Below are 14,959 nucleotides of genomic sequence, written 5' to 3'. Positions count from 1 at the left end.
GCCGAGTTAATTGTAAATTCCAACATGTCTGCACACATTGCAACGGTCCCCATCCCATGTCGAGATGCTCAAAGCCAACTGGACAAGAGCAAAAAAGTAAAACGCGGTCCATGCACTCTCCCTTCGAGCCCATTCAAGCCTGAAGTCTTAACAGTTGAACTAGATGGTTATGATCAATCCCTTAGCAAAAAAGCTTATTGAAGGTTTCATGTTTGGCTTCAAGCTTGGTATTGTTGGTGATAAGCACCCAACTTCTTGTACAAACCATAAATCGGCCATTCAGAAACCACAAATAGTGTATGGAAAGTAAGCATGTGAATCATTTCATAAACGTATTGCAGATTCCTTTTTAAAACCTCCTTTTCATTTTTTTGCCTGTTCCCCTCTTGGGTTAGCACCTAAAAGTGTTCCAGGGAAGTTTAGGTTAATTCATGACATATCGTATCCCAATAATAGTTCTGTTAACTCATTGATCACAAGGGAGAATTATATTGCGCAATATGACAGTATTGATGAAGTAGTGAATCTGAAAGTTTGGTAGGTGCTCCCTTTTGGCAAAGTGTGATATTGAGAATTTTTTCGTATTATTCCCATTCATCCCTCTGACTCTGATTTATTAGGTCTTAAATGGAATGGCTATTTTTATTATGATAAGTGTTTACCCATGGGTGCTAGTAGCAGTTGTCAAATATTTGAGTCTTTTTCCTATGCTTGGCAGTGGATTATGGAGTTTAATTACAGCGCTATTGGCATGCCCCATTTTATTGATGATTTTATCTTTGTGGGTCCTACAAATTCATCCAGATGTTTGAATGATCAAAATATTTGTTTAGCATTGTGCTCAAAAATAGGAGTTCCATTTGAAAAGGAGAAAACTGTACGCCCTACGACAGTACTTACAGTGTATGGCATTGAGGTTGACTCAAATCAGTTACAATTTTGTTTACATGTGGACAAGATAGCAAAGATTCGTAGAGCTTAAGCCACCTGTTATAAGCGAAAAAAATCACTTTGAGATATTTACAAAGCCTTATAGGACTTCTTAATCATGCATGTATTGTGGTGAGCCCTGGTAGAGTTTCCTCAGACGTCTCATCGACCTTACTTTGGGAATTTCAAAGGCACATTATTATATCAGGTTAACTGAAGAAGCTAGGGCTGATATTAGGGCTTGGAAGTTTTTTCTAGACTCCTTTAATGGAAAATCAGTCTTCTTAGCTGATAAGTGGTTGTCTTCTGACCATTTTCGCTTATTCACTGATGCCTCGGGTAAACTTGGTTTTGCTGGTGTCTTTGGTTGTTCTTGGTTTGCTTTATCTTTGCCACAAGAATTTATACATTACCAAATAGCTATCAAAGAGTTATTTCCCATTGTTGTTTGTCTTGAGATTTTGGGTAATTCCTTAGCCAACTCAAAAGTTTTATGTTTTCCAGACAATCAAGCAGTGGTTGAAATCATTTATAAACAATCTTGCAAAGACAAAGTTCTAATGAGATTAGTTAGGAGGTTAGTTATTGCCGCTATGAAATTGGAATGTGTGTTTTAGAGCAAAACATATTCCTAGGAAATCAAACAAAGTAGTTGACCATTTGTTTCCTTTTCAATTTCAGGAAGCTCGACATCTAGCTCCGTGGTTGGTTGTCTCCCAATGCAATTTCAATCCCACACCATTTGTTCTAAATTTAGATTATCATGCAAGAACGATCCTGCAGTCAGCTCATTCCAAGTCAACCAAATCTGCATACAGACATATTTGGAAATTAGTAATTGAATTTTGTAATTTTAAGAAATTGATTGTGTCATTACTTTTACCTTCGATGCTAACTTCATTGGTCATTTATTTGCCAGGTCCTATAGTCCTTCTTTACATCACACATATCAGCTCTAGTTATATCCATAAAAGTTTGGACATGGAGGACAAATCCAACTCATTTATTGTCCGTAAAATGCTTAAAAGTTGTGATAATGCCCAAGGTTCCAAGTGTGACTCTCGCTTACCAGTAACTAAAACCATTTTAACCCAAATGTTGTCTAAGATTGAAGTATGTATCAATGACTATTCTATTAAATTACTCCTCAAAGCTGTTTTTCGGTTATTATTTTCTGCCATTTTGCGTTTAGGAGAGATTTTTTTTAAGGTAAAAGGAGGACTCAACTAAAACAATACAAACAGGTGATGTTCATTTTTCTGATTTTGATAAAGATATGCCTTCTCCTCTCCAAAAAAACAGCTACATTGACGCTGCGCCATTTTAAGAACATTAAGTCACATCATCCTGTCTCAATATATCTGGCAGCTAATTTGTCTGACCCAGCTTTCTGCCCTGTCAGAGCTTTGTTTGTATACTTACAACATTTTGGTCACTCTGATTGACCTTTCTCTCAGTTTTCTAACCATAAAGCTGTAACCCACCATTTTGTTGCTACACAAATGGCCAAAATTTTACAATTCATTGGTATAAACAATACATTCTACAAAGTAGAAATAAACTTTTCGCATCGGTGCAGCTACCCATTTGGCCAACCTAGGTTACTCAGAAGCTTACATTAATAAGCTCGGCCGTTGGAACTCAAATGCAGTAGAAATATATATATCAGAATTGATACTTTTAAATTGTAGTACATTTAGCCTGTTGAATTTACTTATTGAATGAGGCCAGGATTTGCCTGCTCATTTGGACTTTCATCCATTTATTACAATGTACGTTTAACTATACCAAATATATTTCTGTCATTTACAGCTTTTGTACTATGTGTACCCGTTTATTTTATTGCTTGTGCTAATTTTTATCATATCTGAGGCCAGGATTTGCCTGTTCATTGATTTTTTAAGTTTGGATTTACCTATTCACTTTCATGTAAATATAGCACATCTTATTGCCTTAACAGTTGGAGGCCAGGATTTGTCTGCTCCTCAGGTCCTAAACACGTTACATTATATGTACATTGTACACGTATGTTATTGTTTATCTTTCATGTGACATAGCATTAAAGCACATTGATAGGTATGGTTGTATGTACATGTAATTCCCTCCTGTTACCAAGTGGATACATTTCTTGGGACAGATTTGATTGCTTAGATGTAATTATATTTCTAATGGGTGACAAAGTTGTCACCAGCCCTAGCTGATGGCTCATGTTTCATTCCGACATAATATTTGTTATACTATATATACATGTAGGTGTCTGTTAAATTGTATGTACTGTTGGTCAGCATGTGGCTGCTTCGGTAAATGTACACTGTATTTCAGTATTACTCTTACATGTATGTATTCTAATGTGTTGAAAATATTGTTTTATTATTTTGATTTTATCCCGAACCTCCCTGTGCTCGCTATTCCAGGTATGGCGGCGCCGCCATTGACTGTTCAATGTCGGATGTGGCCGTTTTTTAAGTCATACCTTTTTTTGTTGTAAGGAATTTTGTATACTTTTTAGGGAGTGTCAACTGTATTATCAATTTTCACTGTTTGATTATCGTCATTTAATAAATGACATTTATGGGATATTTTGTTTTATTTATATCCTTACCAAAAAACTTAGCTTGCACAGTTGTTCTCCTCTTTTTCTCTACAGAAATAACTTGGATATTGGTGCAATATAAATACCACTTTATTGAAAATAAAATTATTTATGTGGCCAACCCCCCCTTTTTGAGCCTCACTCTGTTATTTAATGTAGCCCATATTACTAGCTGAATTTAATTTATGCATACTAATGCAGATCTTCCAATCAAATTAGCGTGGTTGATCCCATGTTCATTCTTTAAACCTGATCAAGAAAGCTTGTTGTGATTTTTGTTTAGTTGATTACCCACCTCCTCCTCTTGCTACCGCCGATATCTTTTTGTGCACAGGTGCTAAAGGTGGGATTGTACCGACATATACTGTTTGACGGCGCCATATTAGAATTGTAAATATACGTTATCATTCGCTTACAAATACATGTTTCAAAATTTAATTATTGTATATATTCATGATATAAAACAATTGATTCACGAAAGGTTTTTTTTAACCCTTAGCAAGGAGGACTCGAAAAACGTATTCATATTTAAGGTTTAGGTTATTCACTACGGTCTCGTATAAGCATTATTAATCATAGAACGAGGTGGAAACTTGAATTCGATGCAAAAATACTTTCACTTGCCTTAGAGTCAACAAAAGTGACTTAGTGAAGATGATCTGCCTACAGATGAGTTCTTAGGTGAGATGTTCTTACAAGTTGTTTCTATTTGTTCTGTTGATTAAAGTTAATATGAATACGTACATGATATCAATATATTTACGAAATTTTTGTACCGTTTAAAATTTGGTTATCCATTGTATATTAATGCATGACATAGTAGGCAACTAAATGTTTCGGTTCGTTAAAAAAATATGAATAAAATTAAAAGCTTCACTAAACCTCAAAGTACGGAATACTAAATCCTGAATAAAGAGGAAACATTTTTAGTCTATATGTAGTAGTACATGTGTCATATCTAAATGACAAAGAAGAACTGATTAAAATATACCACGACTATTGCCAAATTCATCAAAAAAGGTGATGTAAAACAGTGTTAGATGTTACGTACCCACAAGAAACATTTAATGTTAAATTTAGTAGGATAGTACATATTTTGCAGTGCATTCCAGGCTTCGATTAAGATGGAAAATACAATATATTTTCAGCAATGCAATGAGATACTTTTAAGTTCATTTATTCATATATTTGTTCATATTCCGTTATCAAACAAATTTTCATTCTATCAAGTTTTTTTTGAGCGGATGTGAATGTTTCCGCATGGATTTATAAATGAACGACAAAGTACAATTATTTATTTCCGAGACTGATAATTTCACATGACCAATTTAGTTGTTTGTTACACTATAACATCACAAACTTCCTTCTCTGGAAAAACCTACAGTATGAGGTTAAAATTTCCTTTCATTTCGATTCTATGGTTACTATGCAATATGGGTTAGGAAATTGGGACATTTCTTTGTTTTTCCTTAACAAATATACTGTCAACTCTTGACACCTTCTTAAAACTGAATTAAATAAAAGATTTGGATTTGGTCATATTGCTCTACGTTACTTTTCAAAAGAAATTGAAAATCTCAAAATAAGGAACACAAATCGGTTAAAGTTAGAAGTTGCCATTTCATAAAAAAAAGACGGGCTTTACACCAATCTTGATGATTTTAAATAGTTATACTCATGATTTGCTGTTGAATCTTCATATCTAGTTTAACATATACGAAATTTTCTTTATGTTTATGTGTAAGTGGTAAGTGGTTCTATGTGGTGAATTAAAATCATCATATATCAAACACTTTTCACTGATCAACTCAGGAAATACTACTGTTTTATCAGATATACCTAATTGATACGGAAACACAAACGTTAACTTTTAACAAGGTTGTGTTGCTGCACGATTGAAGTAATCACTTCAGAAGTATCATGGTCAACACTACGAATACATGGATCATTAGCGTATCCATTTGCACCATGAAAACTGATTGGATCACCGTGTCATGGTTTTCTTTTCTTTTTTACGTCTACGTCTTACTCGACATTTTTTAGCAAATGTTTCTAGTAAGGCAGAGGATGCATTTTTTTCAGTTTTAGTGAAGTCTGAGTTCCTTATATACATTTGTGTTTTTGTTGTGCTTTGCTTTTTTCGTTGTCTGGTTTTTATCCTTGTGGTATAATCTGTTGAATTTCGCTGGACTCGGTCTATTATTTTGATTATTTTTTATGACATAATTCCAGTCATGTCCAAGGTGAAATTTATCAAACATACAAAGGATAGATTTTCATCGCTTGTTCGTGTTCTTTGTTTTAAAACAAAGTATTCCAGAGTAGGTTCTTTGATTAATTGATATAACTACATTCTACGGAACCATTTGATGAGTTCTAATGTTCGAGGGTAATCAAGAGAATATGTACCAAGGATCAACTTTAGACATAAACAATAGACACACACAACAACGAACACGAAAGAAAAACATGAACTTTGTTGTTATCAATCTGATCCTGATTATGTATACACAATCTTCAATAGAAGTTGTACGATACCTCCTGGGTAAATTAGTGCAAGAGAAAGACGAACAATAATCGTGTATTGGGGATTAAGGCAAATGCATTGGCAACCATAATAGATATAAAGTAACTCATATTTATATGACAAGCACTACAACAGTTCAACTGGATATCGGCAAACAAGAAACCGAAGCATCAACATGAACCATGCAAATATGTCAAAATCCAAATATACCGCCGAAACGTGAAAAAAAAAATAAACAAAGGCGATTTATAAACACAATGCAGCAAACCAAATAAAATAGATTATAAATAGATTACTCTGTCACTTTAGGAATATATTCCTTTAAAAAATTGCTATGAAATGCTAACCACTTCATGCTTATAGGCATTTTTGATTGGTCGAGAACGTCTTTGCCGGAAAGTTCATACTTGCATGAATTTCGCCAGATCGTTCATATAGGTATGAACGCCAGTCAACCTTAAACCAATATGGTGGCCGTGTAGTTCGAAACAGTGTGACGACGAACTAAATATAGCCGTAAGAATAGTTTATTACATCCACATTGATTTCACCGGTCAAGTTTACAGAGAGTAATTTTCAACTCAGGGAAAAAACTTATAAGTGCTTAAAATGTAACTAAGGTTTGAATAGCTAAAAACTGTTATTCTTAATGTTATGTGTTCATAATGCTTGCAAACGCCTGTAGGGTATTATATTATATAAGGCGTCTGTGGTGACAGATGGGAAGTCAAACATCATATTTGAAAGAGTAATCAAGGAAACCAAGGCTATAGTGGTAATCAAGGTTATAGCGGTAATCAAAAGAATTTAATTCCAGGGACATAGACCAAACATGAAACACCGACATACACAACAAAGAACATAAAGTAACTAAAATCATACATACAAAGTAACAAAAGCAAATGAGCAACTCGGACTCCAATAAAAACTGGGAGCATGGATCTGGTGCACCGGTAGGGTAAGCATCCTCTGCTTTTCTAGAAATACCCGCCGAGTTGCTCATACTCGAGGACAAACGAGGAAAGGAAAACTATGACACATTGAATAAATCAGTTTTCATGGCGCAGATGGATACACCATAACAATCCACGAGTTCGTGTTGACGACAATGAAACTTTTGTAGTGATGACATCAATCTTGTAGCAACATGACCCTTCTCCAGAAGCCTATTTGTTAGAATTCTAGCGTATGTTTATTATTTTTTTTCAGAATTGTCTAGATGATGTATGCTCCAAATAATATCTAATACCGTTTCTTTGTTTAGGTACTCGTCGACCTTCATGCAAGTGACAGTGTGAAATGTTTTTTTTTGTTTTTGTTTTTTTTTTACAATTTTGATATGGCATCTTAACAACCATGCATTTCATTAGACCGACAATTTGCTAATGTTTATTAAGCAGCTGCTCGACAACGTTCTTAAAATAATATTAACAGCATGCATCATTGTAACATCCATCGGTGTGTGTATCTTTGTTCTATGATATGCATATATATTTTTACACCTAAATCATGGCAGTATTAAGCTTAGATAAAATTAAGCATAATTTCATTTTTCAATTATGAATTCATTTTAGTTCCCTAAAATTTTAAACATACAATATTCATACACTTTAATGTTCATATCTCTTTGAATTGCTTCTTGTTATATGATAATAATAATAATAATTCTTGTAATTTAAAATCATAATGTAATGAACACTTGGTAGTAAAACAAATCAGTAATGCAATTTTAACAATAGACACCCATTTATTGGTTAGTCAATGTTAATTATTCTTAGTAAAAGCTGATGACAATCCATTGTATTTATCTCTTGGTTGAAAACTGTTTTGTTTCAAAAACATAGAGCAAATAGCCTTTCATTTTCAAGTCTTATTAAGTAATGTATACTGGTTCAGGTCAAAATAGCAACTTGTGCTACCAGATTGTGTCTGTATATGTTCAACATTGTGATAGCCTGAACTTCGATAATGTGGCTGCACTTCAATACCAGATGGGTTGAAGTCAGTACTTTGAGAACCATCTGAATATGCTCGTCCCAAAACATTATTGTTAGATTGAATGTGTACCTCACTGTAATAATTATCTGAATCTCCGTTTTCCGAGGAGGTTGCTTCCCCTGAAATATATGAATGGTAAAAAAGTTATTTGTCAAATCCTTTATGATTTACATCCATTAAGAACCGGCAACATATGAAAACCATTTTCCAGGAATACTGGATCTGTACGTTATTTTATGTATTTTTATAAATTTTGATTCATTTTGATTTGTTTTGTTTCTTTATTAATTGCTATAGTTTCTTATTTTTATCATTATCGCAGTGAATTTAGCATTTGTTTTCTAAATTGTGTAAGTTGTTAAGGCAAATAAAGTACATGTATATACTTTATTTTTAGGTTTTATATTCATTAAAGGAGGACGCGTTTGCTTTGATAAGTTATATTTGTACAACATGTTACAAAATATAAAAAAAAACCTTGATCATTGAAAGTAGGCTCAGTTACTTCTGCAACAACAAAAACACTACTTTGAAAACCAATTTGGTTGCACTCAACAACTGTCGAATCTGTTCTTATGGAAGGCAACTTTCTATAATATACAAAAAAATTAAAATGGAAGAAAGTCGTACGTGAATACTGCACTAAATGCGTTTAGTTAATGCTTTGTTTATGATATCTACTACAACCTTTCTTCAAGAAAAGTTTTAATATTTGGCAGGTTATACGAGATTATTTACTTTTGGGACAGTTTTTGAACCGTCAAGAATAACTAAGTTACAAATGAAAAAAAAAACAATCATTATTACTAACAAGATATAAAGAATTAAATTAAACTATTAGAATATAGTCTATCTTATTGATGCACATAAACAAATGTTAACTTTTAACAAGGTTGTGCTTCTGCGAAATTGAAGTAATCACTATACAGGTATTAGAGTCGACACCACGAATATATGTATCGTTACGGTGTATCCATTTGCACGTTAAGAACCGATTTGTTGACCGTGTCATATTTTCCTTTCCATTTTCGTCTACGTCTTACTTGAAATTTTACCAGCAACTCTTTGTAGAAATTCTGATCAAAGCTTTATTCAGTATGGAATTATTACAACTGTGTATTACGGACTGCGGTCCGACCGACCTTAATAACGTCACAATACCAAATTACATTGTAGTTTATGGACAATAAACGATCTTGCCAAGATGAGAGATAAACAATTAAATTCATTTTTTAAAATAAGGATACTAAATACAGGTACTTACCCGCAATGTTGTATGTTCTTACTCTCTGTAACACCAATGGCAAAAGAAGAAAAAAAGCTTAGTCATGTAGAAAATTATATAAATTAAATACAAAACGCTTCAGTGTCCACACAAATGATAATACTGTTTCCCTGTTGATTACATGCCTACAGGCATGTGTGTGTGTGTGTGTGTGTGTGTGTGTGTGTGTGTGTGTGTGTGTGTGTGTACAACAGCTCCTGAATGATGAACTTCGCATGCACGCCATATTTCATTCTCAATTTCCCACTATTGACATCCCTATTCCCCATTGTGATCTCCTTATTCCCCATAGAAAAATCCTCATTGCATTGTTTGCCAAATACTTACAGTATTAAATTGAATTTCATATTTTTAAATGATGTAACATTTAAACTGCTATTTTAAATGAAATTACATACATTTGTCATATAAATACTCTTGAAATCAATTATGGACCCTCTCCATTCAAAATCCATATCCCCCAAACAATATTCCCATTCCATTTTTCCCATCCCCATACATCACTGAATGGGATTTATTTCTTATAGAAGTACTGTACAATTCTGGATCAGTATTTCGAATTTGTATGTTTTATAGTTTCCAGGATTGGTCAAGCGTTGTCGTGCAAAAATTCAAGAAACATTTATCATTGAACCAAAAATTTTAATCTTTAAATCAAATAATCAACTTCTTGTTACGTACAATCTTTTGTCGGTTTGTCAATTTATTTTTGATAAGATGATAAAGACTGAATATTATTGTGCGCAGGTTCAGATGGTGCTTACCAGAAAACACTGCCAATACCAACATGGCCAAAATGATGAAAGTTCCTAAGATAAAGGCACATGTTATTGCAAGAACACTTGCTATACCAACAATTCTTTCATCTGACAAAATTATTTCGTCAGTAAATATCGACATTTTATAATAATTTATTTCATTGTCTATAATTTGAGATTGTTATCATTTGCATCGGAAGATAATAGTTTTATCGTAATTAGGTATGCACATAATGTCTTTTATCATTTCCTATTTTATCATCTCAATTTACGTGAATACAGTTAATCTATTGGTTTGAACTGAATTTTAAGGTTCTAATATATGAATGTTATACTCTAAATGGATATTTATACGAAGCTGATAATTTGAATGTTTTTTTTTATTTATTACCTGACTTGAGCCGGACTTCATAACTACTGTTGCCGAATTGATCACAAACAGTCACGACATATCTGTTGAAACTTCCGTTAGAAATTGAAAATATTATTTCTGATCCTTGGAACTTAATCCACTTGTCATACACTTTATCCCATAGTATTCGTTTGCTGATTTTTGTTGTAACTGTTGCCCTCCGGTCATATTCATCTGTAGCCAAGTCACATATGGTACAACTAAGCGCTGATAAATTGAAAACTTTGACTGTAATAAGTTTGGGTTCTGTTTTATTATTGTACTGCACTGGCATGTTTTCCGCAACAAAAATTGGTGGACCTGTAATGAATGATTTAAATTAATGAACAACTGCAAATCAATCTCAAGCAATAAAGTACCGAACCATAATGATTGAAAACGTAATATAGCATCAAAGCAAAACAAAAACAAAAACAAAAACAAAAACAAAAACAAACAAACAAACAAACAAGACAAAACAAAACAAAAAAACAAAACAAAATCAGTTACTTCTCAAATGTGTCAATGTTATCGCACTAATAATCATCACAACTACATTGTATGGAAATAAGAACTTTATTTCTTTTTTTGGTAAATTAATAAAATAGAGATTTTTCTATAAAGTTAAATTTTCTTTTCTCCACTTCCTCTCATTTACAAAAAATCTATGCCACACTGCACCATATCCAATATACATGTAACCTTGCTCCATTAAGTCTTTCCAACTATAAACTTTCCCTTAATTAGTGGCAATACATGCATTAACCAACACTATCGGTTATTATTGTAATTTCATTGATATTTTGGTAGGTTCTATGACATGTGTGAATATATATTAACTATGTATGTTAAAATGCCATGATTTATTCCAAAAGGCTCATTTCTAGGGGTATATAATTTTCTGCCAAATTTTGAAATGGGCATTTAATGGAATTAATTTTTTTCGAATCAAAGAGAATAAAATGATGATGCACTATTTTGTTCTGAAATATGGAAGAATATTGAAATAGTATTTGCCCAAGAGGGAAGTTCAGTATTTGATTTCAAACATAATCATGTATGCGTCTCTCCAAATCACAATAATCTCAAAATCAATTCGATGACTCATGCCTGTTAATCGTTAGAAAAAAAAACATATAAGTTAGACATTTAGAGTTGTGATGTTAACAATTTACAAGGATATTAGAGTTAGTATCATAAACTTTTATTTCTTTAGAACGAATTTAAACTATATTTTATGTAATTATTTAAGATACATCCAGGAGGTTTAATTGTCTATTTATACGCACCTTTCGAAGTCACTCTTTTAGATGCTTCTTGGAAGAGTTTCCCAATAATATCCGAAATTCCATTTGACACTCTACATACATAGTATCCATCATCTCGATTCCAGTTTGTGGAATCAACATCAAGCCCGAAGCGCATAAATCCTGGTGAATCTATGTACCTGATGTGTTCATTACTCAGAGATAAGTGTTCCCACATCTTATAAGTGTAATTGTCCGGGTTACCGTCTGCCTTACATCTTAGGTGGGCATATCTGTTGTTATTAGGATCAGTAATGTGCCAAATGTTTACGACTGGAGGATCTGAAATACCCCCGACATGATAGTATTTTACAAGATATTATGAAATTATGAAATTTCATACACTTTTTTTCAAAACATGGTGTGTTGATTAAATGCACTGAATACTTAAGATAGGTATGATGGATTGTTTCCAGAAAGAACCTACTAACAGTGGACAAATATTGCTAATTTTAAACAGTGGAAATAACAAATTTCGATTTTTTTTTATTTTGCAAATATTATGGCATTAGCAAATATGTTTTATAAAAGCTCGTTAAAAGGGAATTCCAAGGTATACCTATTAAATCGAAAAAAATCGAGAATAAATCTAAACAGATGGTCAATATAAGAAAGCTTAAAAACTGTTCAAAAATGGACATTTCAAATTATACACCTGAATTGATTTATTAAAATCGGACCTAGGACAGTCTATATAGTTATGTAGTTACAAATAGTATTCGTTTGCTATAACTTACAAATGACGTTTATCATAGCCTGCCTTTTTGCCGTTCCCCCGTTAGCTAAGCATATAAAGGTAACATCATCAGTGTGAAGAACATCTATCAAAACCAGACATGTTTGGTCCATTTTACTTTGAATCACTTTTCCCTTTCCGGTATTTAGCCATCTGAGGTTTTCATGAGGTAGTAGGCGTTTTGAGCTGCAACATATTGTTATATTTCCGCCCTCTTTCACTCTTCTCGATGGGTTGTAATATATTTTTAATTTGTCGGTATCTATTGATATAAGAAATAAATTATACGTAATTGTTGATACAAAAATGTAACCCGCCATTACGCTTCCAGGCTTATGGAGGTAAAACATCATAGATAGAAAAACGTCGTCATATTGTCACCTCACTGAAACTGGCACCCCTACAAGTCGTCTCAATACACTTATTTATTTCAGATTTATCCATCTTCTATCGCCTCACCCATATGAAATATAAATGATCTCTTATTTTTATTTGTTTTGATACACTGTTCAAGGTATTGTTTTATTAATAAAGAAATCAATCAAGTTAAAAGTTAAAAAAAACGAAATATTGATACAGATCGCGGCCAATTGCACATGCCTGATTTCCAAAATTATTAGTGTCTGACATAATTTAGCAATATATGAACGATCAAATTATATCTTCTCAAGTGCTTGTAACTCAAAGATAATACTTTGTGATATCTTTCGTTTACTTTTCTTCAATTTACTGTGAGTAACCACGTACCATAATACTGAAACTAACTAAAGAAGCTTTGCAGAGAAAATTAGTTTTATATACAACAAAATATAGGAAGACTACAGTAGCAACAGGCGGGTGGCATGACGCAAAATCAATCAATCAATTTATGTATTTCGATAAATTTTAGAAAATTACAAACAAGTTACTATAAAATCTTTATTGTGCAGAAAGAAAAAAAAACAACTTTGCATGATGTTTTATATCAAAATAAGCTGCAGGAAAATGCAAAAGGTGATTTTGTCCCAGATAACTCCATAGGCCTGAAATTTATGTGCCTGGTCACATATATTGGTCAAAAAAAATTCAGGTTATAAACATGTCGATTTCGGGTTATGTGTGTTCTTCTGTTCAACGATGTTGATTAAGTTTATTCGGAAACTGATGTGTTAACATATAAGTGTTTTTTAAGTACAAATTAATGTAACAAATAGGCTTTTCCTGTGATACAGAATTATTAACGATTGTTGAGTTTAATTCAATGTAACATCACATATGACCTCTATAACTAATTTATTACTTTTAATATCCGTTACTTGTTGTCCCTAATAAGATAATTTCAGTGCAAACAAATTCAAATTAAAAACACACACCTTTGATTCTAACAAGGATCCGCTTATGGAAGGTAATAACGGTTCCATTGTTTGTTCTGATGTCGCAGTGGTATAACCCCTCGTGTCTCGTTGTCATATTCATAATTCGAAGGAAATATTCACCGTTTTCATGATTTCCTACAACCGATATAAAGCTAGTTTCTGATCTGACTAAAATAGTGTCTGTGTACTGTGTCGTTCTCCAAGATGTTTTACGTCCATAAACATCTATTAGGTCTACTGATTTACTTTTGATAGAATCTAACGATGGACCATACCATTTGACATTTGTTGCTCTACCAGTGTGCTTCAGGTCTATTGCATCACCTTGATTGACTTCCTTCAAGTCGAAATGATATCTAACTGAAAAGATTTTTAAACACAGTTCGATTTTCAGTCCGCTATCACCGGACAGTTAATTTAATGAAAAATACATTTTTGGGGGGAGAGGACGGTGTCTAATTGCAATTTATTACTGAAATATTATTGTGTACACATTATGCTTTTTTCACGAGACGTTAAATTGCCTTCTGTCTGGTGAAATAAATATTGATACACGTTTGTATAATTAATTGGAAACGTTTAACTTTCATATCTATGGAAAGATGTATTTTGTTCAAATACTAGGGACAGAGCTTCAGCAACATTCTACATATAAATAGCTCAAACTCTTTCAGCTGGAAGTGATGCTCCTATGAAGAAACGTCAGCAGCTATGAAGTGGTTGTTGAAATCAGATTGTCTGTGTACATTTACGAAGGTCTCACAGATTCCTGTTTGGTAAGACATCGGCGATATAACAACAAATCTGTGAAGTTATCGACAGGTCAAATGTCATTGATGGCTCTATATCTTGATTAAATTGATAAATTCATGTACATGTAGCAAATGTTCACCTAAGAAACATAATAAAAAAAACATTTGTCAAAATACTCACAAGACTCATTAAGTGGTAGAATTGATAAGATCATAAATAAGGTGCGCACCATTCCTGGCCTCGATGTAGACGGAATTGCAGCTTTTACACTTTGGGAAAGTACTTCAAATATGACCTTTATGCATTTGCTATGTGTAAGGCCATAT

General features: G+C 32.9%; 1 protein-coding gene across 3 annotated transcripts; it reads right to left on the bottom strand.

Annotated features, from left to right (window-relative positions):
- Positions 1–7,427: 7,427 nt before the first annotated feature.
- On the bottom strand, positions 7,428–14,952 carry LOC148599463 (uncharacterized). 3 transcript variants are annotated; one of them, XM_088557387.1, is made up of 9 exons: positions 14,814–14,952; positions 13,878–14,217; positions 12,527–12,787; positions 11,772–12,071; positions 10,483–10,803; positions 10,098–10,199; positions 9,313–9,337; positions 8,526–8,638; positions 7,428–8,167 (listed from the first exon to the last, which is right to left on the bottom strand). In XM_088557387.1, exons 1-9 carry the CDS (start codon positions 14,820–14,822, stop codon positions 7,914–7,916), a joined length of 1,725 nt encoding a protein of 574 aa, XP_088413513.1. In that variant the 5' UTR covers positions 14,823–14,952; the 3' UTR covers positions 7,428–7,913. The 3 variants fall into 3 exon arrangements, with proteins under 3 accessions (XP_088413513.1, XP_088413512.1, XP_088413514.1); XM_088557386.1 differs by having other exon boundaries at positions 13,878–14,240; positions 14,814–14,948; XM_088557388.1 differs by lacking the exon at positions 10,098–10,199 and having other exon boundaries at positions 13,878–14,240; positions 14,814–14,948.
- Between the last annotated feature and the right edge of the window lie 7 nt (positions 14,953–14,959).

The sequence above is a fragment of the Perna viridis genome, chromosome 13, assembly GCF_037379345.1.
Source record: "Perna viridis isolate PV_CMFRI_1.1 ecotype Kerala chromosome 13, ASM3737934v1, whole genome shotgun sequence".
Lineage (NCBI taxonomy): Eukaryota > Metazoa > Mollusca > Bivalvia > Mytilida > Mytilidae > Perna > Perna viridis.
The sequence above is the reverse complement of the archived record's forward strand: the minus strand, read 5'-3'. Positions and strand labels throughout refer to the sequence as shown.